Source organism: Phoca vitulina, unplaced genomic scaffold (genome assembly GCF_004348235.1).
Source record: "Phoca vitulina isolate PV1807 unplaced genomic scaffold, GSC_HSeal_1.0 scaffold17, whole genome shotgun sequence".
Taxonomy (NCBI): domain Eukaryota; kingdom Metazoa; phylum Chordata; class Mammalia; order Carnivora; family Phocidae; genus Phoca; species Phoca vitulina.
In genome coordinates this window covers 30,612,142-30,639,342 of record NW_022589720.1, presented here as the reverse complement: position 1 = coordinate 30,639,342, position 27,201 = coordinate 30,612,142, and the positions used below count along the sequence as shown (strand labels likewise).

The window sequence follows — 27,201 nt, the reverse complement described above, 5'->3', positions numbered from 1 at the left end:
CTGCTGACTGGACCTTTCACCTCATCTGGATCTGGTTGTGGTTGCTGGAAGAGATGCACTGAGCTTGGTGTGTGGGTCAAGAGCAGACGTAGCCTACATGGCTAGCTCAAGACCTGTTTTCTGGTTCCTGTGAGGGCTTCTCAAGGTGAAAGGCCTTCCCCAAAAAAAGGCACTTTAGGTCAGTCTTACTGGATTCAAGAGAAACAATCCTAAAAAAAGAGAGAGAGAGAGAGAAACAATCCTATGAAGAGAATCCAGCAGAATTTCAAGGACTCTTGGTTTGCAAATCAAATGCTTCCTGGGGCCAGGCAGGTGATTTCAATGAGCCAAGTAGTTACAGCAAATTATGGAGGCCAGGCGAAGTTCCAGCTAATTGTTGTACTGAGAAATCAGACTTTTCCAAGAAAGCCACAAATCTGAATGTTTACGTGAAATCGCTCTAGTTTTTATGGTTCCCCATTTTTTTATATTTAAAGTTTTAAATCTACAGAAAAGCTTAGCTTGATAGTACAGCAAACAACTATATTCACTTCCAGTTAAATTCACCGAATTGTTAACACCTCGCCACATTATATGTACATGTATAAATGATTTTCTGAACCATTTGAAAGTAAGTTGTGCAAATTATGACAATCATCCCTAAAAATGTAAGCATATCTCTCCTAAGAACAAGGGCAGTCTCCATTTTAACCATAATACCATTATCACACCTAAGAAGAGTAAAAATTTCTTTATCATTTAATTGACTATATTAAAATTTCTCCAATTGTCCCAAAATTATTCTATAATTTGTTTTTGGTTCAAACAAGGATCCAATCAAGCTGTACCTCTTGCATTTTATTATGTCCCTTTGGCATCTTTTAATCCGGAAGAGTTCCCCTACCTTTTTATGTTTTTCAAAACTATTTGTAATTGTTGCTAATAAATATGATTTATATGAATTTGTGTATATGTGTGTACACATCCTCATACACATAGGCAACAAAAGCAGGTCCACAGGCCAGATTCGTGGTGTGAGGTGTATCTCCGCACCCAGATGTGGTCCATCCAAAGTCCCACTTCCAAAAGCATTATCAATAATCAATATAACCTTTGCCTCAGCTCGCATTCGTGCATTTGCTTAGTAGGCATGGAAAGATGAGAGAGAAAGAGAATTCCTTCTTTCATTGCTATTTATTGATAGGCCTTAGCACTGACGTTGCTAAACTCCAAGGATGAATTAGATGAGAATCACTTGAGAGAGGGAGCGGCTACAAAGCACGATTGCTGGGTTCTACCGTAAATCTCCTCAGTCTGGAATCACGCTTTTGAAAACACCTCCACTTATTCTTCTGAACACTAAACTTTGAGGACTCCTATTCTAAAGACTCAGATAAATTACGAATTGGGCCCTACCCCTGGCAAGTTCGAGTGAACCCAGATGTTATACATTATCACCTGATGCAGTGGGTACTCTGAACAGCTCAAAGGGGGGGTCGGAGAAGGCTTTGGTGGGGTGGAGTTTAAAGAAGATTGGGTTACCCCAGGTGAAGAAGAAGGAGGGGAAGAAGGTATGGAATGAGAGTAGCCGAAACTATGCCTCGTGCAGCTGGGGATGTGATGTGGCCAGGACTGATGGAGGAAAGCCTCAGGTGCCACGTGAAGGCGTTTTGATTTTTGTTTCCTGAAGGGTTGGAGAGCCACTTGGAGGACTTTCGGGAGACATGATGCAGTTGATCATAGGAAGATCATGCTTGACAGCCCTGGGAAGAAAGGATTAGAGGCAGAACAATTTAATAAGAAGCCATTGCAGTTAAAGAGGCAGGAAATGATAAAGACAGCACTCTGGGGAGGATGGGTAAGTGGGGTTCAAAAGCCCCGTGAGTCACAGAAGGAACGGGACACGTCTTAGCAGATGTGAACGCGGGAGTCAGAGAAGCGAGTCTAAAGCTGATTCTCAGCTCACCATTCAGTCTCGTGTGAATGAGTGTCTGCAATGCCTGTTGGACATTCAGATGAAGATGTCCCGTAGGTGGTTACCTGGGCAGGAGAGCAACAGTGAATACCTCGGAACTGAACACGCGGGCGGATCCAGTAGAGATGATGTAGCTGGGGCAGATTGGTGCTGGGAGACAGGATTAGGCCAGACAGGAGGCTTGGGGGCGCTTGATGTGAAAGTAGGAACTTTAAACCCACTTGAATGGGTGGGACCAGCCAGTAGGGAACACCATGGTTTTGTTGACATCCTAATGCCCTTTGCCTACCTTCTAGTGCGTTGGTTTTCCCTCTCCATTCTTTTCAATAGCAGTCTCCAAAGTGGAGCGAATACAACAGAAGGAGGCTCAAGACAGCTTGTTGGACATGAAGGGAAATTGTTAGAAAGATTATATTTTTAAAATCTCACCTTTTCTATTTTTGTTTACATTTTATAATGGATAAAGAATATTTGCAAAGTAATATACATGTGTGTGGATGGATAGGTAGATAGATAGATAAGGTTCACTAAAAGACATCCCCATATTAAGGGTGCATGTCCAAATATATTTTACTGCTAGCTATACACAGTCAAGAATCTTGAGTGACCGCTCTTCTGCATGACCACAGCTCAAGAAATGAGAGCACCCAGAAGGAGAAGGGGAGAAACGAGCGTGGGTCTTGCCTGCCCACTTCTCAAAACTTGCTGGCCTGGCTAACCAGGGCGTGCTGGTTAACAAAACCCCCCATAGCAGAACCACTGGAAGTTGTTCAAGTCCTTGTACCTCTTCTTACTTTGAGTGTGTTTGTAGAATGTAAGAAGCTGAGAGTTGGAGAAATCTTTCATGTCCCTCTGCTAGTTTTCTGCTTTCCCGAGAAGCAAAAAGCAAGAGCAGGTTGGAGGAAGGACGATGGGGTCAGGAGGAGATAGGGTGGAGGAAAGTAGAGAAAAACCACCTTTTTTTTTTAACACATGAACCTGGAGCCTGTCCTGCCCCTTGGAGGTTGTAATGTTTCTCTGATTTGTGGGTAGGAATTATGAGGGGAGGAAAGGGGAAGTAGCTGTTTAAAGTGAAAGAAAATAGGCAGAACCTGTTTCTTGGCTTCTCTCTACGTGGTCCATTCTCATGCGAGTTACCAGCGTGCCTGGGCATTGGCGAGTTTTGACAGCGGAGAGTGAACTCACGCTAGGAATGCACACTTCGCATAACCTGTGACCAGGCTGTGATCGGCTTAACGACGAAGCTCCCGACAACTGGACATTTGTCAGCAGGGCAATGGCGAGTTTCGGGAGGGTGTGGATTCATTTGGGCTTTATCTGCTGCTCGGGAGTCGGGAGCAGGGGCAAAGCTTGGGCTCTCCTGCCAAATGCGCTCGCTCGCTGAGCAAGCAGAAGGGGGAAGGCTGCCTAATCCGTCTACACACTACCTCCAGATCCTCAAGGAAAGGGAAGCCAGCAGGATGGTGCTAAAACCTAACTTGAGGCCAAATCATTTTCCCTCGCAAACACATTCACGATTTGTTTTCTGAACAAGTCCCAGGGGACTTTGAATGGCACAGTAGCCACCAGAACCAGATCACCTGTCCTCGAAGGTTGGCTCGATTGACCTTTGGCTTCATGTCTCTACCTGCGGAACTAGAATATTAACTGTCATTTTTTTTAAAATTAAGAGGAGATAAATATTATAATTGCTAAAGTACAAGAACAATAGTGCAACATTTTATTTCGAGAACAGAAAAGCGAGCATATGGACAGCCGTAAGTATAAACAGGCCCACACTGCAGGTAGTAATGATACCGGCCAGATAGAAATAGGGTAAGGTTTCTCAACCTGGGATAGAGGTGAGGATGGGGTGAGATAGGGATAATAGAAGAATTTGCCTGGACTGTAAAGACAGAAATTCTGATATCCTAAATAGATATGGATGCAGGTAGCAATGAGCTGAGTAAGCTGACTTCCTCCATCCTCACTGCATAACCCCCCAGCTCACTACTTTTCCCCCTATGGTATTTTATTCCCTTGCGTTGCACAATAGAGCTGCACATAATGGGGAAGAAAAAGCCCGGTATTCAAGGCCACAAAGAATGAGCTATTCATCGAGACCTTCATCATTTTCTTAGAATTGCATTTGCTGGGGGAAGGGAGAGTCCTCAACATTTCATAAAATATCCAGAAGCATTGAGGTTAGCTGTAATTCTGCAGCAGATGTAATGTAAGAGCTAGTATTTGAGCTAAGAAACCTTTGAATGACTTTATTTTATGTAATTGCTCAGGTTTGCTCGTAATTTATGAAAAGATTTAGTGAGGAGCTACAAAAATAATGAAAAGTAGATGCCTGAATAATAATCCAATATTACATTATTGATTTCCTTAAAAAATACAATGCAAGTCATTCTTTCCAACTCCACCTTTGTTAACACCACCTCAAGAGGGATTATATGTGAAGAAAAATATGCCTCTCATATTTGGTATTCTTTCCTTTAAATGAAGGGGGAAAAAATACTACTGCTATACAGTGACTTTTAAGTCATACATTAATCTGTTGCTTCACAAGAATGGTTACATGATTTCCAGAGCATACAGTAAAATAGGCTTAGGCCAGAAACAGCGCTTTTACTTTTGCATTTATTGATTACAAGCCACATAACATAGAGGGGGGCGGGAAGAACCAAATGGGATTTTTATCATCATTATCATGTTGTTATCACATAATAAATTATTGTATATCTCTTCCTTTGTGAAGAATCATAAAAATAGAAAAATTGAGTGTTTGTTATTATATAATAATAAGATCAGCTCAATATAAGATAGATTTCGGTATCTACATTTTCATTTATTTCAGAAATATTTCCTTATATTACCAAACTCATCTCATAGCTTTTTACTTATTTTTGTTAAATTTGCAAACTTTTCAGGTACTATCAAGAAGCATAGCTACCACTCAATTTAAACACTCAAATTTTTAAATATAATCTTTGTAAATGTGTACATTTCTTGTCCCCCATTTTGGATAGCAAAATTTATTTCTATTCCCCAGAGGCGTAAATTGCTGGATTTACCTTTTCCGGGGCGGAAAAAAAAAAAAATGTGTAAAAAAAGTAACTATCTCACAAACCAGGAAGCTGCCCTTGGCCTGTAATAAATTAATTCACTCAACAATGTTTATAAAGTGCCATCTGCGTGACAGGCACTGTGTTAGGAACTACGGATCCAAGATAGATAACCCATAGTCCCCACCCTTAAAGAGCTCAAGGCCCAGTGGGAGAAACAGACTTGTCTCCAGCAACTAAAAGATACCTCGGAAGCCAGAGCAAAGACATCTTTTTTTTTTTTTTTTTTAAAGATTTTATTTATTTATTTGACAGAGAGAGACACAGTGAGAGAGGGAACACAAGCAGGGGGAGCGGGAGAGGGAGAAGCAGGCTTCCCGCTGAGCAGGGAGCCCGATGCGGGACTCGATCCCAGGACACTGGGATCATGACCTGAGCCAAAGGCAGACGCTTAACGACTGAGCCACCCAGGCGCCCCAGAGCAAAGACATCTTGCCCCATCTCGAAGACTGAGTTCAGAAGGAGATGACATCTACACTGTGCTTTGGGGCTGGAGCAGGAGTTAACCAGGTAAATAAGAAGAGAGGAGATGCATTTCATGAAGGCATGTTCTGGGTTTGGGGAGATTTCATTTCCTTTGGCATCAGAGGGAGGTTGGTGGGAAAGAGAAGAAACAAACAGAAGACTGGCTTTAAAAAGTTAACATTTCTTCTCTTTCTTCCTTTCCCTCCCTCATACCCATCCAGCAAAATCCAAGGACAGTAGAATTGCTCCCTGGTGCCAGGACCCAGGCTCTTTCTGTCTTCTGGCTCTGCCATCCCTAAGCATTGCCCTAGTCATCAGTGAACCCCAGTGGCTCAGGCCCAGCCAGCATGGAGGGGAAAGCAGGCTAGGACCCAGGTCCAGGGCACTTCCCAGGAGCTACATAAATCTCTTCTACTTTGATCCCATTGGCCAAATCTTCGCCATATGACCACATCTAGTGGCCAGAGGGGCTAGAAAATGTTCTCTTCTGTGTAGTCACATGCCTGGCTAAAACACAAGAATTCTCTTACTATAAAACAGGCATTGGCAAACTTTTTCTGCAAAGGACCAGACAGTAAATATTTTAGGCTACATGCGGTCTTTGTCATGTGTTGTTTTTCTTGTTTCTTGTTTCTGTTTGTTTGTGGGGTTTTTTTAGCAACTCTTTAAAAACATAAAAACCATTCTTAGCTTAAAGGCTGTTCCAGACAAGCCATAGGCCAGATATGGCACATGGGCCATGGTTTACACATTCTTACTGCAGAGGAAGGGAAGAAAGACTATCTGGGGAGGAAAGTGGCCATGTCTAACACGACCGCTACAAGATTATAAACATTAAGGAGAACCTTGTCTTGTTCACTATTCTAGTTTCAGCACAGTGCTTGGCCCATACAGTAGTGCTTACTGTTTATGACTGATGGATGAATTGATTGATTGATTGATTGACTGATTGATTGATTAAAGGAAGGTAAGGAAGTTTAATTTAACGACAATTTGTTAAAATCCCACTTAATCCCAATGGTAGTCTCTCACCATAGATTATAATTTGAATACTCCAGTTTTTCCAGAGTTTGAAGAAAAGTTTCACCAATGGCAAAAAAGCATGAAACCACTGGGCTTTCTGCCACCTGCGCCCCCATCGGCTCATATAGTCCAGCACCCATTTCATCTCCCAGCGGCAGATGCAATTAAGTCCCAAATAGCCCATGTCTTGGAGTGGAGCTCCCAAATCGACAGCAGGTGGGCAGCCCCAGGTGTGCAGGCAGATTATAGAACCAAAGCCTTCTAGGTCCTCCCCTCGTATGCCAGGGGCAGAGTGGCAGGCAGGGGAACCTCATTTGCGTTTTGCCCTTATAAATGTCATATGCTTGGTGGGAATGTCAGCAGAAGTGTCCAGGCTGAACAGACACTTTTTAGTTCCCCTTATTCTCCCCCTTCTTACTCAATATCCTGAGGACTTAACAGAACTTAACTTGTCCCAGTCAGCCCAGTGGGGGGAGGGAGGGGCGGCTCCCTCAACCATTCCCCCGACATCCCCCTGCCGGGTCTGCAAGTGCCACAGCTCTTGGACTTTACGGGCTGAGCAGACACAACAGCCAAAAGTGAGGGGGGGCGCCCAGCCTCCTGGCCCCGGGAAGACTCACTAAATGAGGCCACCCTCCCACCTCATTCTGCAGGAGTCAGGTAACGGCTTCTTTCAAATAAATGTGTAACTTTTTACAGCAGGGAAAGGTGCCACCTCCAAATGCTGGCAGCATAGATTATGCTAGCTGAAATAACTACAGGAAAGTTCTGCTGGAAAATGGCAGAAGAGGTGGACATCGGACACTCCGATGCAGCCTCACTGCAGCCAGAAGGGTGATAAGCAGATAACAGTGTTTCTGTCACTCGCTGTTTCATAATAGGGCCTGTCACATGTTCCTGTTCCAACCTCTGGTGTCGCGGGTATTAAGTGAGGTCCTGCAACAGAACCAGAAACGTGGTCCTATTGGGCACAGATGATTTCCTTCATCCCGGCTCCTGACGAGTGTGTGCTCATCCTTTTGAGGAGGAGAAGCAAATTTCAATTCCCCCTCAGAATTCACTGAAGATCTGGCAGGGGGTGGGGATCGGTGTGAAATTTCTACACAGGTCAGGGACGGGAAGCCACGCTGCCATCAACCCTGACCTCTCAGAAGGAATCCTGGCGAAAGGGGGCAAACGATGACAAAGGGCTACAAATGATCTGAGGAAATCTTTCACAATCACAGTAACTAGAAGCAAAATTCGGTTGGAGCCTTTGGCCCTCGCGTATGAATTTCTGCCTCTTCTGAAGAATTCATTAGGCCTCCCCTCCTCCCCCCACCTTTTAATTAAAGTTATAATGAGGTAATTCAGAGAAGAGCATGGGCCTCTTACTCAGCCTCCTAGCAGCTGTGGGACTTTGGGCGAGCCACGAGCCGCTCTGTGCCTCAGTTTCCTTCTCTAAAAAGTAAGGGTAATAGTAGTACTTACCTCAGAGAGCTGGTGTGAGTCTACAGTTATATGAACTTATTGTGTACTAATACGGAATCATAGATCGTTAATATTTGCCACTTGAAATATTTTGGCATTAGGTAGAGACCATTCCATGTAGAAAAATAGATGGGTTTATGAACACAAGGCAAAGTCATGGCTGTGGAATCTCTGTCTATGTTGCAAGACCGTCAGAAAAGATTTATGTGTAGACAAAACAGACGTGCATACACAAGGCAAGGCACAAACTTGGAATATTGTAACACCCAAGAAAATACTGATAAATGATAGGTGAGGGGCAAGATGAAGACTTTGTTCTTTCCAATAAAACCACATCTTTAAAAATCCTCCATTAAAAGTGATCAAAAAAAAAAAAAGTGATCACAAATATCAAAGGAGTCGCAGTGAATTCAAGAGACCCCCTGGGAGAAGTCAGCCTTCTGTTTTAAAAAGAAAAGCCTGGGAAGGATTCCATTTCTTTTGGGGAATTATTTTCAAGGCTCATATTCATGCTGCCTGCTTGTCATTTCCATCCATTTAACTACCAGGGGCTTCATATGCTCCCCAGCTCCTGCCCCAATCCAGAGGGCCCTTCTTTGGACTGGGAGCTCAATAAAGCTGGTTTCCAGGGGGAATTCACTCTTGAAAGTTATGGCAGCCTCATGGAGCGGCCACACTGACACCTAGTGGTCTGAAGGCTAAGTGCAAGCAATTGCTTAACCCATTTTAATCTTATTTTTATCAAAGCTCAGGGTCAAATATGTCCCAGGCCTTTATGTCTATCCTTGCTGAGTGCCAAGAGGTGGAGGTTGGAATCATTTCTGTATCCAGCCACTAGGAATAAACCAAATATGTATATGTTTGGGCAGAGATAAAAATCCAATGGGAAGTCTTAGAAACTGAAATTAACCTCATCAGAAGCTGGTGGCTGGTTTCTCTCATAGATTTGGAGAGTTCAGGGCTTGTCCTGTTTTTCTACTTCTGCTAACTGGCCTCCTTACTTGCACAAGAAACAGGCAAACCCATTGTGTATATAAATTCAATATATGCTTTATTAATAATATTGCTGAGTCCGCGCCGAGGATGTCGGTCAGAACTGTGCCTTGACCTTGCTTCCAGGAGCAGGTTAAAAGCCACTACAGCTCACCTGCTACATGTAACTCATTCCCCGCTCTGTCTTTCCAAGCCAGGGACAATCCCAGCAGGATTGCCTGCTCTGGGGTGATAATAAATGGTGGGGGAGAAAAGGTAATCATGCAACAAGACTTGTTGCCCTTCATCGTGAACCTCATCCATGCAGGCACTTGGACATTCATAGAAAAATAGCACAAAGGGGTTTTGAACTTTTGTGAAGGTGGGCTTGTTGGTTTCCTGTGGCTCCTGCAACAAATTATCACAAACGAGGTGACTCAACAGAAATGTATTCTCTCACAGTTCTGGAGGCCAGGATTCTGAAATCAAGGTGTTAACCAGGCCATGCTCCCTCCAAAGGCCCTGGAGGAATATCATTTCCTTGCCTCTTCCAACTTCTGGTGGGTCCAGGCATTCTTTGGCTTATGGCTACATCACTCCAATCTCCGTCTTTGTCTTCACATGGCCTTCTCCTCCTCTCTTACCTTTCTCCCTTCCGTATTTTAGAAGGACACACATCCCTGGATTCAGTGCCACCTGGATAATCCAGGATGATCTCATCAGATGATCCTTAATTACATCTGCAAAACCCTTTTCCCAAATGAGATCACGTTCACCGGTTCTGAGACATGAACGTATCTTTTTTTGAGGGGGAGAGGGGGTTATCATTCAACCCACTATAGTGGTTGTAGAAAATAGAGAGAAAATTTAGAAAGACAAGAAACCATCATCTGTACCCCAATCCCACTTACCCATGCTGAATCAGGGTATCCCCCAAAAGTTACCTCAACCTTGCCGTTAAATTGCGATAATTCTTTTAGTAGGAGTTGATCAATGAAAATGTGAGGATAAGAGCCGAAGAGATCGAGGATCCCAGTGGATTTTTTCTTCAACTTCCTTCCCTTCAGCTTCATTTTACTTTCCATTGGACCATTTGTCTCACAGTTGATTATTTGTATGGGTAGTGAGGATGAGTTTCGAGAGTTCTAGAAGTGATCAAAACACATTCTGTGTGTGGTGGGGGTTGCCTTGCTGGCACAGTGGGAGACCTGTGTATTCACTTGTCTGTGTGTGTTTGGTTTTTTTTTTTTTTTAATTTAATTTATTTAAACTAAAGAAAACCAAACAGTTCACTCATTTCTCCCAAACCCCCAGCCTTCACCTCTAGCAACCACCAATCTAGTCTCTGTATCGATGAGCTTGGTCTTTTTACTTTATTTATTTTTAGATTCCACATATAAGAGAGATCACATGGTATTTGTCTTTCTCTGACTAACTTATTTGACTTAGCATAATACTTTTGAGGTCCATCTATGCTGTCACAAAGAGCAAAATTTCATTCTTTCTTGTGGCTGAATAATATTTCACTGTTTATATATACTATAGGTTTTTTTTTATCTATTCATTCACTGATGAACACTTAAGTTGCTTCCATATCTTGGCTATTATAAATAATGCTGCAGTGATCATCGGGGTGCATGTATCTTTTCCAGTTAGTGTTTTCATTTTCTTCAGATAAATACCCAGAAAGAATTGCTGAATTACACAGTAGTTCTGTTTTAAATTTTTTGAGGAAACTTCCTACTGTTTTCCACAGTGGCTGAACCAATTTGCATTCCCACCAACAATGGACAAAGGTTCCCTTTTCTCTACATCCATGCCAACACTTGTTACCTCTTGTGGTTTTGGTGTTTTTGTTTGTTTTTTGTTTGTTTGTCTGTTTGTATGTTTTTTGATAATAGACATTCTGACAGGTATGAGGCGATATCTCATTGTACTTTTGATTTGCATTTCCCTGATGATTAGTGATGTTGATCATCTTTTCATGTGTCTATTGGCCATCTCTATGTCTTCTTTGGAAAAATATCTACTCAGATCTTCTGCCCATTCTTTAAATTGGTTTTTTGTTTGTTTGTTTGTTTATTGCTATTGAGTTGTAAGAGTTCTTTATATATTTTGGATATTAGCCTCTTATTAGATGTATGACTTGCAAATATTTTCTGCCATTTAGTAGGTTGCCTTTTTATTTTGTTAATGGTGTCCTTTGTAGAAGCTTTTTAATTTGATGAGTCCCACTTGTTTATTTTTGCTTTTGCTTTGGTGTCAGATTGAAAAAGTCATTGCTAAGACCTGTGTCAAGGTCTTACTGCCTGTGTTTTTTTCTAGGAGTTTTATGGTTCCAGGTGCTACATTCAAGTCTTTAATCCATTTTGAGTTAATTTTTATGTATGGTGTAAAATAGTGGTCTAGTTTCATTCTTTTGCATGTGGCTGTCCCAATTTTCCCAACACCATTTATGGGAGAGACCATTGTTTTCTTGTATATTCTTGACTCCTCGGTCATAAATTAACTTACCATATATGCATGGGTCATTTCTGGGCTCTCTATTCTGTTCTATGTGTCTGTTTTTATGCCAATACCAGACTGTTTTCATTATTATAGCTTTATAATACAGTTTGAAGTCAGTTAGCATGATTCCTCTGGCTTTGTTCTTCTTTCTCAAAATAGCTTTGGCTATTTTTTTTGTGGTTCCATACAAATTTTAGTGTTGTTTGTTCTATTTCTGTGAAAAAATGCCATTGGAATTTTGATAGAGATTGTATTGCATCTATATATTGCTTCAAGTACTATGGACATTTTAACGATATTAATTCTTGCAATTCATGAACATGGAATATCAAAATGACTTTAGTCAGTGAGGTGTGCTTATACCTCTCAAGTAGTTTTTTATTGTTTTTATTTATATTAGAAATTTGACATTGGTCCCTTTTTACATTTTTGCCACATTTATATGTAAGTCATTAAAAATATTCTCAGGGTGCCTGGGTGGCTCAGTCGTTGAGCGTCTGCCTTCAGCTCGGGTCATGGTCCCAGGGTCCTGGGATCAAGCCCCGCATCGGGCTCCCCGCTCAGTGGGAAGCCTGCTTCTCCCTCTCCCACTCCCGCTGCCTGTGTTCCCTCTTTCGCTGTGTCTCTCTCTGTCAAATAAATAAATAAAATCTTTAAAAAAAAAAATATTCTCAATCAAACACAATTTCATCTGGACCGTAGAATGTATACATATAAGCTTGATCTTGTTGAAAGATCATTTTCTCTACCATTTTGAGTCACTTCCATTTTCCTCTTCCAATCACTAAAACTGAGGTAAAAAGAAAGAAAATATCTCACTGTGGTACAATATCAAAGCAATTGTATCATCTACAAAGAGTTTTTGTTTACTCATTTTTCAGATACTGCTTAACTAATTTTACTACTTTTTGTGGTAAAATATACAGAACATAAAATTTGCCATTTTAACTGTACATTTTTAAATGTACAGTTCTGTGGCCATAAGTACATTCACACTGTTAGATGACCATTAATGCCATCCATCTCCAGAATGTTTTCATTTTCCCCCAACTAAAATTCTATACCCAGTAAACACTAACTCCCCATGGCCTCCTCCCCTCAGCCCCTGGTCACCACATCCTACTTTCACTCTTTACGAATTTGACTACTCTATGTACCTCAGATAAGTGGAATCATACAATATTTGTCTTTTGTGACACTTAGCTTACTTCACTCAGCATAATGACCTCAAGGCTCATCCATGTAGTAGCATTAATCAGAATTTCCTTCCTTTTTAAGACTGAATAATATTCCATGGTGTGTATATACCACTCTTTCCTCATCCACTCCTCCACTGTTGACATGTGGGTTGCTTCCCCCTTTTGACTACTGTGAATAATGCTACTGTGAACGTGAGTATACAAATATCTATTCAAGTCCCTGCTTTCACTTCTTTTGGGTATATACCCAGAAGTGGAATTGCTGGATTGGTTTTTGAGGAAACACCATACTGTTTTCCATAGTGGCTGCACCATTTTACATTCTCACCAGCAATGCACAAAGGCTCGATTTCTCCACATTTGTCGTCAACATTTGTTATTTTCTGGTGGGTTTGTTTTTTGTTTTGGGGGGGTTTTTTTGTTTTGTTTTTTTGTTTTTTAAGATTTTATTTATTTATTTGACAGAGACAGCGAGAGCAGGAACACAAGGAGGGGGAGTGGGAGAGGGAGAAGCAGGCTTCCCGCTGAGCAGGGAGCCCGATGTGGGACTCGATCCCAGGACTCTGGGATCATGACCTGAGCCGAAGGCAGCCGCTTAACGACAGAGCCACCCAGGCACCCTGTTTTTTGTTTTTAATAATAGCCATCCTAATGGGTGGTTAAAATTTTAATTAAAGGAAATACTTATTTTAAAATAATAGGTGACTCTCTTTGTAGTATCTTTATTCTTTAGGAAAACCACACTATTTTAAAAATCATAAAATAAGAAGGGATTTTGGTGTGTGTAATTTTTTATTTCTGTTCTTTGAATGAGCCATAGATGTTAATGGTATTTTTTTTCATTATTATTTTATCCAGGCAGAAGGAGTTATTTTATATGAATTCTTTGCTGTAAATCTGATTTTTGCCATGGGCCTTCCCAAATCATAGCCTCCTTCCCTAGCTATATCAGTTCACACCCTTCAACTTCCTGCAGCAGCCAGATGAAAAATAAACACCATCCTAGGGGAACAATGGATGAACTTTAATGGTGCCCCAGACCCCTGAATGGCCAGATGGAGGATTCATCTCACTGACTCTAGGGGGCAGTTGTTTGGAGGGAAAAGAGATCTAATATAGTCCTCTATATAAATGTACCACCCCCAGCCCACACACACAGACCAAACATCAAAAATAAAGCAAGCAGAATTGTTTGTCTTTGTCTTCTCTCACCCTTTTCAGATTGCCTGTGATGTTATAAAGTCAATGGATGTATTGGCCTAGAGCCCTACGTCCCCTGTCTTGCTTTGTCTCCTTGCTCATCTCAGATCTGCTATGATCACAACTGTGGGTAGAACAAGTGTTAACACATCATCTGCCATGATTAAATCATTAGGGTTAGGTGGAAAACTTTTTGGATCAGAATAAGAAATTTGTCTTGTGTGAGCTGAAGATTTAAATTCAAAATCGTAACCATACAAGAAGGAAAGAAAGTCATGATTCCTATGGTGTGTTGTGGCAGACACAGGATTTAGAGTTAGAAAACCTCAGTTTAGTTCTCTTTTCTACCATGTGCTTGAGCTTAGTTTATCCTTCTTTGACAATAGGAATAAACCAGGCTTTGGGAGGATCAAATAAGATATTGTGTGTGAAATTTTGCTTTAAAATGAGATTATTAGGGTACACCTGGGTGGCTCAGTTGGTTAAGCATCTGCCTTTGGCTCAGGTCATGATCCCAGGGCCCTGGGGATCGAGCCCTGCATCGGGCTTCTTGCACAGCGGGAGCCTGCTTCTCCCTCTGCCCCTCCCCCCTGCTTGTGCGCTCTCTCTCTCTCTCTCTGCCAAATAAATAAATAAAATCTCTTTAAAAAATGAGATTATTAGTTCTAATAATAGAATTAGTAACAGATATAGAATGCCAAACTCTAGCATTTTTCGCTAATTATACAAGTGTACACAATTGGGGGGGGGATATTGAGGTCATTTGTACCCTGAGATGAGTGATCTTAATTAAGCACAGATTTTAAACTAGATATTGGCAAAGTGTCACATACTAGAACCACTGGCACATTAGCAAGGAGTCACCAGTATTCTCAGAAGAAAATGAAGCAATGTATGAAGGAAGAGATAAGTGAAAACCCAGAGCAGCTAAAGCCACGAAACACCTTGGAAAGATGAGGGATCGGGGGGCGGGGGGGAAGAGGGTAGCTGGTGTTAAAAGCAGGATCTACACCATGAAAAGCTTGAAATTGAGAGCATCACAATTTTAATGAGAAAGGGTGCAACCTGCCCTGAAGAGCCCCATGGTGACAAAGGTGAGAGAAATTGCTCATCTCATGGCAGAGTCTTGTTACTGTGACTTATAAGAGAGAAGTGAGGTAAGAGGTGTGAGGTGATTGTACTGTTCACTCCTGATTACTAAATACTGAATGCATTTTCTTCAAAGTTCAAAAGGAGAGATGGAATAGGAATGGGAGGGGGGAATACGAGGAAGGGCTCACACTGCCATATTCTGTGGAGTGAGGTCTCTGTGGAATCTTCCGTAACCCTTCACTTCTTTTTTTTTTTTTTTAATTTTTTTTTTCAATTTTATTTATTTATTTGACAGAGAGAGACACAGCGAGAGAGGGAACACAAGCAGGGGGAGTGGGAGAGGGAGAAGCAGGCTTCCCGCAGAGCAGGGAGCCCGATGCGGGGCTCGATCCCAGGATCCTGGGATCATGACCTGAGCCGAAGGCAGACGATTAATGACTGAGCCACCCAGGCGCCCAACCCTTCACTTCTTATGTCTAGTTTTACTTTCTCCATTCACACTCTCGATCCCTTGCTGCCACCTGTCTTGATCAGCTTGCCAACACCTTCCTCTTCTGAGCAGTTCTCTTCTCATAGAACTTTCACATGCTGGGAAGGAAGTTTCTAGAAAACCCCGCAGATGGCCTCATCTCCCTACCCCAGCCCACTCCATGTTGGCCGTATACTTTCGGGTTCTAACTTCTTGTCAGGTGTAGAGCGGGAATTCACCGTCCAAGCTCCCGTGTCTGTGTGTTTGCGCCTGTGCCGGGGGGGACGTGGAGGCTGAGAAAAAAGGAAGCAGAGCATTTCTGTTTTCTTTTTCCTGTGTCAAACAGCATCTTTCTCAGCCACCAAGAATTTTTACTTCAAATTTCATATGTTTTTAACAAAGTAAGTTTGGTTTGGCTGGTTTATACTACTTATATATAAAAATAGAATAACCAGGGGCACCTGGGGGGCTCAGTCAGTTAAGTGTCTGACTCTTGATCTCAGCTCAGGTTTTTCATCTCAGGGTCATGAGGTCAAGCCCCCATGTGGAGCCTACTTAAAAAAAAAAAAAAAATGGAATAACCACTAGAAATAGCAGATGAAATTAAGATCTCTTTGAGATGACAGAGTAGGAGGCCCGGGAAAAATGAGAGGACTTATATTGCATAATTGTCAATACTTAAATATCATCTTAAGATCCAAATAAGCCACTAGTAAGATATCTGTGAAAACACTTTAATTATCTACAAGTTCATTGGTCAAAATGTAAATTCCTGAGAGACTGTTCTCTAATTTGATGTATTTAGTTAACTCAGGCTACATGAATTACACAGTGAGCAAATGTAAGTTAAATCTGCTATAAAACCTTTATAAAACGGAGTAACAGAATAAATGGTTCTGGGACTGTTTGTGGTTCTCTACGATCTGCACCGGACTCTATATTCTCTGCATCCTGTCACCGTGCCATTAGCTTCAAAGAGTCAAAAACTTAGAGCAGAACAAATTTCAGAAACACATAGGAAGCCTTGTTGAACTTCCTTACCCATTTTGCGTAAGCCATCAGAAGCCATGACAAAGTCAAGACTGTGTTGGTGCAGGAGCTATTTAGTAGGATAACCAGAAAAAGGTTCGAAGGCTCTCATTTGTAGAAAGATGGTGATTTTCAAGCCTGGTCTTTAAAGACAGAAGGTACACAAAAGCCTAAAGGATCAATATATCTTGAGAGTCCAGGGTGACACCGAATTTGGAAAATGGGCCATCACCATCTGAGCTTTACCAGCCACTGAACTATCTTGCTTCCTCTGCTTCAATTCACCCTAAAGAGAGAACACAGTAGGAGCAAGGAGAGGATCCAGCGCAACAGGTGCCTGAGGTAATACAAGAGGGACTAATGATAGAGAGGTTTTCTGCTAAGGTACTTAGGCCAGCCTCCTGCAGGACAATGGCCGAGCTCCCCCCTCCGAGGGGAGCCAAGCAACAGCTCCCAGAGAGACCCCACTCATGCCAGGTGTCTTCTTCTGACTATATTACCCCTCACCACCCAAGGCTGGCTGCTGCGGTTGTCTGCAGTTCCAGCTTTAGCTTTACAAGTCACCGAGAAAAATGGGAGGGCTCGCCCCACTGCTTCCACCACCAGCTCCTCCTCCCTGTGCCCTTGCCCAGTCTGCAGCAGCCTCATCTTGCCCCAAGAACTCAATTTGTGGTGAGAAGCACGCTCCCACATCCTGTTGAAGAGGGGCCTGATGCTCCCTCCAACCTCAGAGGCTCAGCCAACTGGAATCCATCACAGCCCGTTCGCAATGAGGCGGAGACTCTGTTAGACAGAGAGCTCTTAAAAATAGAGTTGTGACAGGGGTTCAACACTCTTGAAGAAGCTCAGCAAGTCATGTCCCCAGCTATCATCTGTGTGCTTAGTCATGTGGAATTCAAGTAAACTCAGCCCATCAGCCAGTATAGTATGTGTGATAGACATTATGGAAAGAAATGTGCCAGGCATTAAGGAGTGCTTGTTTGAATGGGGGGTGGCAGAGGGGTGCTAGTTTTGAGGAGGAAAAATAAAACTAGTTTCCTGCTTTTACATCTCCTTGGGGAAACAGTATACACAGTAAGTACTTAAATTATGACCCATTAAGTACCTAAATATTTAGACAGTGTTAATGGGGATGAAAAAAAAGTGTACCACGGTTTCATTATCTCTAGTGCGACCTGCCTTCTACCATCTTGTAAGAAGTTGTCACAAGTACTGTATTTTCAGCCAACTTCTATTGACTCTTATCTTTACAACCAATACCAAGGAGAAAGGTTTTATTATGTAATTTCTGACAATAAACAGTTTTAAGAAAGCTTATTTTCAGATTAAAACAATTCCCTTTTCCAAGTTCACTGAGTAGAGATTAAATCTCTTTAAAAAGAAAAGACAACTTATCACTTCTGCGTGTGTACGTGCGCTCACCCACTCAAAAGGGGTGGAGGACTTGGTCGTGGGGAACATATCTGTTATTTTCTTTAATCTTGGCGATAGAAACCAGTGAAGTTGAATACCATTGCCTTGTGAAAGTATGAACTGCTTGAGTATATTACAAATTTTCACCAGCCTGCTTCCTACCTCAAGGATGGCAAGTTTAAGAAATTTTTTTTTTTTAAGATTTTATTTATTTTTCAACAGAGAGAGAGACAGCGAGAGAGGGAACACAAGCAGGGGGAGTGGGAGAGGGAGAGGGAGAAGCAGGCTTCCCGCCGAGCAGCCCCATGTGGGACTCGATCCCAGGACCCCGGGATCATGACCTGAGCCGAAGGCAGACGCCCAACGACTGAGCCACCCAGGCGCCCCAAGGATGGCAAGTTTATTTGGCTTAGGAAAGAACTTTCTATCTTCTCAGTCTTTTTATTATACCTTCTTATCAGTCCTTTGCTGAATAGGTTTGAGTAACATGAACCATCACCCTGGTAGAAGTTGGGCTCTCTCGTGCGGCACCCCACCCTCGCCTGCCTTCATCCCTCTTCCATTCACTCTGACTACAATCTCTAAAGCCTTGGGCAGGCCTAGGGCTGGCGTACTGGAACGTTTTCTCTTTACATATGCACCTCCTTGCAACCTCCTGTTATCCTCTGATGTCACCATACCTGGAGTCCTGTTCCGGGTAATGGCGGCAGTAGTATGAACTAATTTTATTCTATGAGAAGAACCATCAATTCAGACCATAAGTCATGGGGAAAACATGACTTAACAATAAAAAAAAGAAACAATAACATAATATGAAAGAAAATCCACATATAGTAAAATTCATCCATGAAGAAAGAAACAAACCAATTTGGGTAAACTATTATTAATTGCTGTCTCCCTCATGATTAAAAGCATTACATGCAATCAAGAGCAAATCACTTTCTTCTCCTTTTCCCTGGGCTATATAGGGAAAAATAACAGCATCCATAAGAGTGGTTTGCTCTCCTCATGCTTTAATTACAAAAGTAACACAAACACATCTTAACAGAGGTAAAATGAAGCTTCAGTTATTTTAATGTTATTAGTTACCCATGATTCATGGCTGTTTTCTTTTGTGCTTTATAAATGAAACTTTGCGAAGATGAGACTTTCAAAGACATGGAACTTTGAACAATCTCTAATGGTAGTTTCTTTTTTTGTATTATTTAGGGGCTTGGGGGGCTTTGTTTGGTTTTTCTTACACGGTTATTGATAGGTTTTAGATTATATTCTATTACAAAAATTAAAGGCGGACTTTCTGGTAAGGTGTTTCCAATAATCCAGGAGCAATAAGATTAACTCGGGGCCTCTCGACTTCGGGACTATCTGGGCTGATAATATTTTGTTGAGGAGCTGCCCTGTGCATTGTAGGCTGTTCAGCAGTATCTCTGGCTTCTTCTCATCGGATGCCAAGAGCATTGCCTCAGTCAGTCGTTTCAATCAAAGATTTCTCCAGACGTTGCCAAAAAGGCTTCTCATTGAGAACCACGGGATTAATCTAATATTCAATATATATTTAAAAGTAAGAGCAGTGTAGGGGCACCTGGGTGGCTCAGTCATTAAGCACCTGCCTTCGGCTCAGGTCATGATCCCAGGGTCCTGGGAACGAGCCCCGTGTCAGGCTCCCTGCTCAGCGGGAAGCCTGCTTCTCCTTCTCCCTCTGCTCCTCCCCAACCAACTCGTGCTCACTCTCTCTCTCAACTAAATAAATAACATCTTTAAAAAAAAAAGTATGAGCACTATAAAAATAAATCCAAAACCAAGCAAAACCCTGTTATCAACGACAGTCATAGGGTGTTTTTAATTTTCCATATGAAAATACGTAGACAAACTGCTACAAAGGGAAACATTTTCTTAATGTGTACAGTTTCTTGATGTCTGTCCTAAATGTCATCTCAGCCTTTGTTTAAGTATGTACTTGATCAATTATCTTCATGTAAGTTGCTAAGAGCAAAGGAAGATTTTCTGGATTCTAGAGTTGTTAACTAGAAACCCAGAGGTTGTAACAAAACGCTTCTTACTAGCAGCAGTCTTCCTAGGGGCTGTGGCAAACGTGATGTTTATGCCAGGGAAGGCACATAATTCTGGGGAAGGAAAAATACATGGAGGCTAAAGGAAATTCATTTCTATCAAGAGCATTTCTACAATTACATCTGTGCAATTATAGAGCAATGAATGGGAGTAGTTTGGACTAAACACTATATAGGTACATAACAGACAGAAATAATAATGAATTGCTTCAAATGATTTTGGACAAGAAACAAGTAATTTGAGATGAAATGTTTGATTTACTTAAAGTATCCTGAACTCTGAGGTCTTCCAGATGTAAAATACCTCTTCTTAAGAATAAGTAGAAGCCCAATCTTTAAATTATTAAGAGTTAAAAAGGTCCTGCAAACTAATGTCAAGTTTTATTAAGGGGAAACTAGATGCAAAGTATACTAGTACTCTCTGTACTATCTTCTCACTAAAACTGTTCTAAAAATAAAAAATAAAATAAAACCTATCTTTAAAAAAAAAAAGGTTGTGCAAATAATATGCACTGATATGGATCAATTATAAGGGAAAATAACAGAGTTAATATTGAAAATATTTAACAACTGGAATCACACGAAGTCCCAAGCAATCAGAATGGTTGCTGATGATATACCCAGTTGTGCAGGTGTGCAGCAACTCAATGTTAGCTCTGGGAAAAAGCAGGCTGTGAAGCAGAAGTTTCCGCTTGTGCGAAAAGTAGGAACAGGAAGAATGCTTGTGTATGTTTATATGTATTTGCATATGCACAGCTTAGAAATATACATAAGAAACTGAGGACAGTACTTGCCTCTGGTGAGGGACTGGGTAAATTCACCATGTAATTTATTGTTTAAAGCAGGTCAATTTTGAGAGTAAATGTGAATGTTATTAATAGTTCTTCCAGGACAAGAGGCGTAAACTTGTCCTATACTGGTAAGTCAGGATATATGATGCTCCTAGAACTGGGGCAGTAGGGCTTAGAGTTTCAAGGCTTAGAGTTGACTGAATTTTCACTCTATCATACAATGATACATGGCTCCTATACTCTTTCTAAGGTTTTTTTTAAGATTTATTTATTTATTTGAGAAAGAGAGACACACAGGAAGTGCACTAGAGGGGGGAGGCACAGAGGGGGGAGGGACAGAGAGAGAGGGAGAGAGAATCTCAAACAGGCTCCACGCTGAGCATGGGGCTCAGTCCCCACGACCCTGAGATCATGACCTGAGCCAAAACCAAGAGTCAGACGCTTAACTGACTGAGCCACCCAGGCGCCCCTCTTTTTAACTCTCTTTAAAAGTAAAAAGAACCCTGGAAAATGGAATGGCTATTCAACCTACAATGAAATGGGAGAATGTTAAAAAAAATTTTTAATCTTTTTTTCCTTTCTATCCTTATCATTATGAAAGAAATCTAGCTATTATTGTTAAGATTAAGGGCAAATCTGGATATTGAAAATTTGGTCCAATAAACTTGTAACAATGAAAATGATGAAACAACTTCTAAAGCTAAGCAGTCAGAATAAGTGGTCACATAGTTGTAGAGTTTGGGCTATTGATTTGCCAGACATATTAGTGTAAGCTCAGGGGCTGCTCCCATTTCTTCAAAGTGTCCTACACAAGAATGTATTACTATTTCTTTCCCTATCTTCCAACATTCAGTGAAAAGTTTTGAAGTGTAGGTAAACCAAACTCAAACATAGTAACTCCATTATGTTTTCTAACAGTATGTTTGTTTCAGTCACATTGATTTAAAATTAGAATATAATGTAGCATAATGTACAAACTTGCCAAATCACTACATTGTTCACCAAAAACTAATGTAACGTTGCATGTCAACTATACTCAAAAATTCATAAATAAATAAATAAAATTAGAACATAATATTAACAATTATAACTTAAGAACTTGGTCACCTGGAGAAAATGATGCTATGTGAATAGTGAATTAGAAAAAATGATGTTGGCAGACAATCTTTGGATATATAGTACATGTAATCCTTAACCTACAAACTTTACGTGCATTAACCCATTTAATCCTGATTTAAGAACAAAATCCTGTGGAAAAATAGGTACTGTTATTATTCTCATTTTACAGATGAAGTAAACTGAGTCTCAGGGAGGTTAAGAAACTTGCTAGGATATGTGGCCAGTAAATGGCAAAGTCAAGATTGGAACCCAAGTCGATAATTCTAGAGCCTGGGTTATTAACCATGGTGCTACCTTGCCTCCTGGGTCTGGGCGGGTAGCTAAGAAACTTATGTTGCAATTCCAAATAAACCACTTCTGTATTTTCTAAATTAAAACCAGGATGTGGAGTTTGACAATGGGTTAGTGTGTTTCATGGGTTTTCCCCCATGAAATCCAAGACAAGAAGTTGCTGCAACTACGTAGGTTTTTGCTTTAATCCTTTGGTTACTGTTTCCTCTCCAGTGTAGTGACAGAGGAGGGCCAGATGATTCTAAAGGCTTCCTTTGCTGTATAAAATTAGGAAGCCCTTTTACATTACGAGCACTTTTGGGAGTGCCTTCCAGAGATTAGCTTCATCATCCTAACAGCCCCATGACACAGCATTTGATCCCTATGATAGAGGTGAGCAAACTAAGGCCCAGAGAATTTGTACACTGCCCTAGGTTAAACAGCTAGTAAGACTCAAACCCAGGCAGTCTGACTCCCTAGTCTGCATTATTAACTACTCTGCAATGTAGCCTCTTGTTATAAATCTAGAATAAATTACAGATCTAGAATATAAATTGCAAAATATAGAATAAGTCCAGAATAAAAGAGTTCTTCCCCGGAGACAGACTTTCTTACATGTGGGGAGCAAATTTATTTTCATTTATTTATTTATTTGAGAGAGAGCAAGTGCATGAGCATGAGCCAGGGGAGGGGCAGAGGGAGAGGGAGAAGCAGACTCCCCACTGAGCAGGGAGCCCGATGCAGGGCTCTATCCCAGGACCCTGGGATCATGACCTGAGCCGAAGGCAGATGCTTAACCGACTGAGTCACTCAGGCACCCCAAGAGCAAATTTTTGTATTAATACTTCTTTATGCATCTTGTGTTAAGCTTTGGAGTTCTCTGCAGCTGTGATCTCCTTGGGAGGGTTCAGGGAAGGACCCAGCTTCTCCCATTCCTTCCCCCACCACCCAAACTCTCCCTATTCTGCCATCTTCCTGCCTATTGCCTTTAGGGATTGTTTGAGGATTGGAGGAAATCATGGGGATTAAAAAAAAAAAAGGTGTTCAAGGAAGACAAGGTAGAAAATAAGATGTTTTCAGCAACTTGCAGATAGGGTAGTAAGTTAAAGGAACAAAATTCAAGCTGGAAAATGCTGCTCTCATCTGGTTTTCTCCTTCTAGTGCCTTAAGTCCCTTTCTCCCATCCTGCAAATACACGGGCCCTGCAGGTTGGTACAAAGAAAAACTCCAGCTGAGGGCACCATTTCTTTTAAATTGCTATTCACAGTATTCAGCTCAGTGCCAAGTTTTATTTCCCCAAATATGCATTAGAAGCCTGAAGATGCCAGGCCCTGGTCCAGGTGTTGTGGGGGTACAAAAAGGAATGAGACCCTTTCTGGACTTCAGAGCCCTAGACACACCTGGCTGTGCATCCCTGTGCTCACAGTTCCTGGCTGTGAGCCCTTGAATATGCTACTTAATATTTCTAATAATAATAGTTTCCATATATTGAGCCCATGCTATGGTTTTGTGGTTTTGGGGTCTCAAAAGGTGAAATGTTTTTGGGTGTGTGGCCAGATAGGTGGTGGTGGGAAGAAAGAAAACATTTTCTAGGCGAATTTTAAAGCATGAAAATGGAAATTGTCATGACCACACGTGTATCTTCAGTGATTTTTTTTTTAATGCTTCCGATTTTCAAATATTTCTAGAAGAACTAGAAAATTTCAAATCCTTGCTTTGGAGAGAAAGAGCAAACACACCAAGAATGTTTCCAGATTAAGTGGAAAGTCACCTTCACAGAGAAGGGTGACTATTTGCCTGCTGTCTTTACTGAGTAACATCCTAATTCTAGCCGAGGACAGAGACTGTGTAGCAGGACTTACAAGAAGGAGTAGTACATGTCCTTATAAAAGAGACGAGACCGGAGAAGCAAGAAGGCTGGACATGAGACTTCCCAGCCAGTCTCTTTCACTTTCCCCAGCCTGTGCCCCCAAGACAGGACCAGTCTGGAAGGTGAGCACATTCTGCCTGCTCATCTGGCTCCAGTTGAATCAGTAGCACTCAATATTTATAAATAAGTAGGAAAACTCACTTATTACTTACTTTTTCAAATGAGTGACTTTCTCTGCCACATCCCCTGTTTAGCAAGCAGACGCACCTTAACTGCCGATGGGAGCGGGAGAGCTCTTGCAAACCACAGAGCTGTTAAACGTGGCCATGCTATAGAAAGTGTACAAACTGAATTTACAGAAGAACTTACTTTCATTTTTTCAAGTATAGTTTCTATATAAGGGGCTCAACTGTAAAATATGGAAGAAGTCCCTTATTAGCCACTTCCATATTTTTTTCAAGTAAAACAAAGTAGATAAATGCCAAGTGAAGGGTAAATCCAACAGGAGAGCTGGAGAAACAGTGAGGGAAAGAAAAAAAAAGGTAAAGTGTCACTTAAACAGAAATAAGCAAGTCAGTGTAAGACAAGCAAAAAAAAAAAAAAAAAGCCCAAACAGTATATGCACAATAGCCCTCCCCCTTCAAGAAACTCTCACGGACTATTTTGCCATAGAGGAAGATAAATGTTACAGTGTTTCCCCAACCAATCAGTGACCAGGCAGGCCTCAAACCAGGAAGCCCTTCAGAGTGTAGTATTTTAAATTGTGCAATTAAGACTTCTGGCTCTTAGCTAGTTTTTGTTCCCTGTGCTTGTAGGATACAAAAGCAGATGTGAAGTCCCTCATGGCAAAGTTTAACCCAGGGGGCAACCCCACGGAAGAGGTCTCTGTCAGCAATCGCCCCTTCAAGGTCCCTGGGCAAAACTCGCCTTCAGGAGTACAAGCAAGAAAGAATCTCTTTGACAACCAAGGAAGTGCCAGCCCTCCTGCAGGACCTAGCAACGTACCTAAGTTTGGGTCCCCAAAGCCACCTTTGGCAGTGAAACCTACGTCTGAGGAAAAGCCTGACAAGGAGCCCAAGCCCCCGTTTCTAAAGCCAACAGGAGTGGGCCAAAGATTTGGACCGCCGGCAAACTCGGCCACCAGAGACCCTGAGGTGAAAGTGGGATTTCCGAAACCTCTAGGCCCTAAGCCCGTCACCGTGCCCAAGGAAGATGTCAAACCTGTGTTTCCCCGGCCCCCTGGGAATAAGCCTTCGTCTCACAGTATAAACCAAGACCATGACCTAAAGCCACCCGGCCCCAAGCCAGGGTCTCATCCTCCAGCCCTGGAAGCTGAGCAGAAGCAAGCATTCCCCAAGCTGCCTGGGGTTAAAGGCAAGTTTGTGTCGGCCTCACAGGACCATGAGTCCAAGCCCCTCTTTCCCAAGCCTGTCTTTGGCCAGAAGCCATCCCTGAGTCCTGATGACACCCATGAAGACGAGAGCCCCACCAAGAATGCGTCTCTACAGAAAGGACCCCCGCCTCCCTTAGGAGCCAAGGTCAAAACTGGCCCTTTAAAACCAGCAAGAGAAGACCAGGAAACTAAAGACCACAGAGGCGAGACGTCCAGTTCACCCTTTTCTGGGGTGGTTCTGAAACCTGCTGCGAACAGAGGAAGCCCAGGCCTCTCCAGAAATGCTGAAGAGAAAAGAGAAGATAGGAAGATAGATGCTGCTAAGAACATCTTCCTGAACAAAATGAATCAGGAAGAGCCGGGCTCTGGGGCTCCTCCTGCCAAGTTCCCTAAGGTGCCTTCTAAGTTGACAGCGACAGGGCCCTGGAGCCAAAGTCAAGACAAGGAAAAGGGAGACAAGAATGCAGCCACCCCCAAGCAGAAGCCCCTGCCTCCTTTGTTTACCTTGGGCCCACCGCCACCAAAACCCAGCAGACCCCCGCACGTTGACCTGACGAAATTCCGAAAAGCCGCTTCTGGAAACAGTGAGTTCTTTTCTCGTTCATGAGTTAACACGTTCTGTTCTACCACAGAGGGCTGTTTGAACTTCTGGGGGGAAAAATTATACCAAGGAATGAGTCCATCCCTGGTACTCCTGTGTATGTGGCCACTTTTCTTTGGCAATTTTTTTCCTTTGGTGTGGGAGGTCTGAGAGGTAAAAATCCTTAGTTCTGCGAGAAAATGCCTCGGGGGCTGCCTTTGGGGGTGGAGGGAAATATATCCATTTGATTGATAAATGGTTTTGCTTTCATTTACATCCTTAGCCGGGTTTCATTTCTGTTGAATGAGGCTGAGGTGTGTTACCCTTACTACCACAAAAGAGTTAGAAAGATGAGTAAACCTCTAAGTTGGGGATTCTCAAACTATGTCAATTTTGATGCCCGGGGACATTTGGCAGCGTCTGGAGGCAGTTTTGACTGTCACGACCGGAGGATGCTGCCGGCATGTGGCAGGCAGAGGCCGATGAGGCTGCTGAAGGTCACAGCTGCAGAGAGCGACCCCTCGCAACAAAGTATCCAGCCCAAAATGTCAAGTGATTTTCAATGTCCAAAGAGTCATCACGTGTTTCCTAAGCCCAATATTCAAACAAGAGATGAGCAGAGCTCACGAAATGCCACTTTCTGTTTTATATGTTAGCTGTTTTCTATTTCTCGGTATAAAGCTTTCTGAACTTTGCTGATTCCTCAAACAGCACAGAACTAGGACCATAAGCCAGACAAAGGGGCACATTAGTGTCCTTCAGGGAAAATAGTTTCATTTCCTACCAGCAATGTGACAATCCTATGGCACATGCTAAAATTTGATGCTGAATGACTTGGTAAAGATTGGTAACCCCACACAGTGATGACAGAAGCTCATTTATGCCTGAAACGATTAATATTTTAGGCCAATAATGTGCAGTTATTGTTTATTCATGGGGAAGGTGGAGAAAAGATGCTTATACATAATGGAATAGGGACCACACCACTTTATTAGACCTATTTTTTTTCTTATAAAACTATGGTCTAATTAAAGAAGTTCTAGGTATAAAGGTTGTTTTTCCTTTCCAGCTCTGCAAAAGCATCTTGCAGTATATCATTTGCAATGCATCATCATGCAATAGATCAATATTCTTGCTGTTGATTAACAGATTAGTGATCCAACCTCCCATTAATCTATCATGTAGAAAGCACATTTGAAGTGATG

General features: G+C 42.0%; 1 protein-coding gene across 1 annotated transcript in view; it reads left to right on the top strand.

Moving 5' to 3' along the window:
* The window catches only part of FYB1 (FYN binding protein 1), a 146,839-nt gene that overhangs the window by 31,373 nt on the left and 88,265 nt on the right, over positions 1-27,201 (top strand). Inside the window, exon 2 of the mRNA XM_032415362.1 lies at positions 24,839-26,000. Within this exon, the coding sequence (XP_032271253.1) occupies positions 24,839-26,000 (1,162 nt within the window). The remainder of the gene's footprint in view (positions 1-24,838; positions 26,001-27,201) is intronic.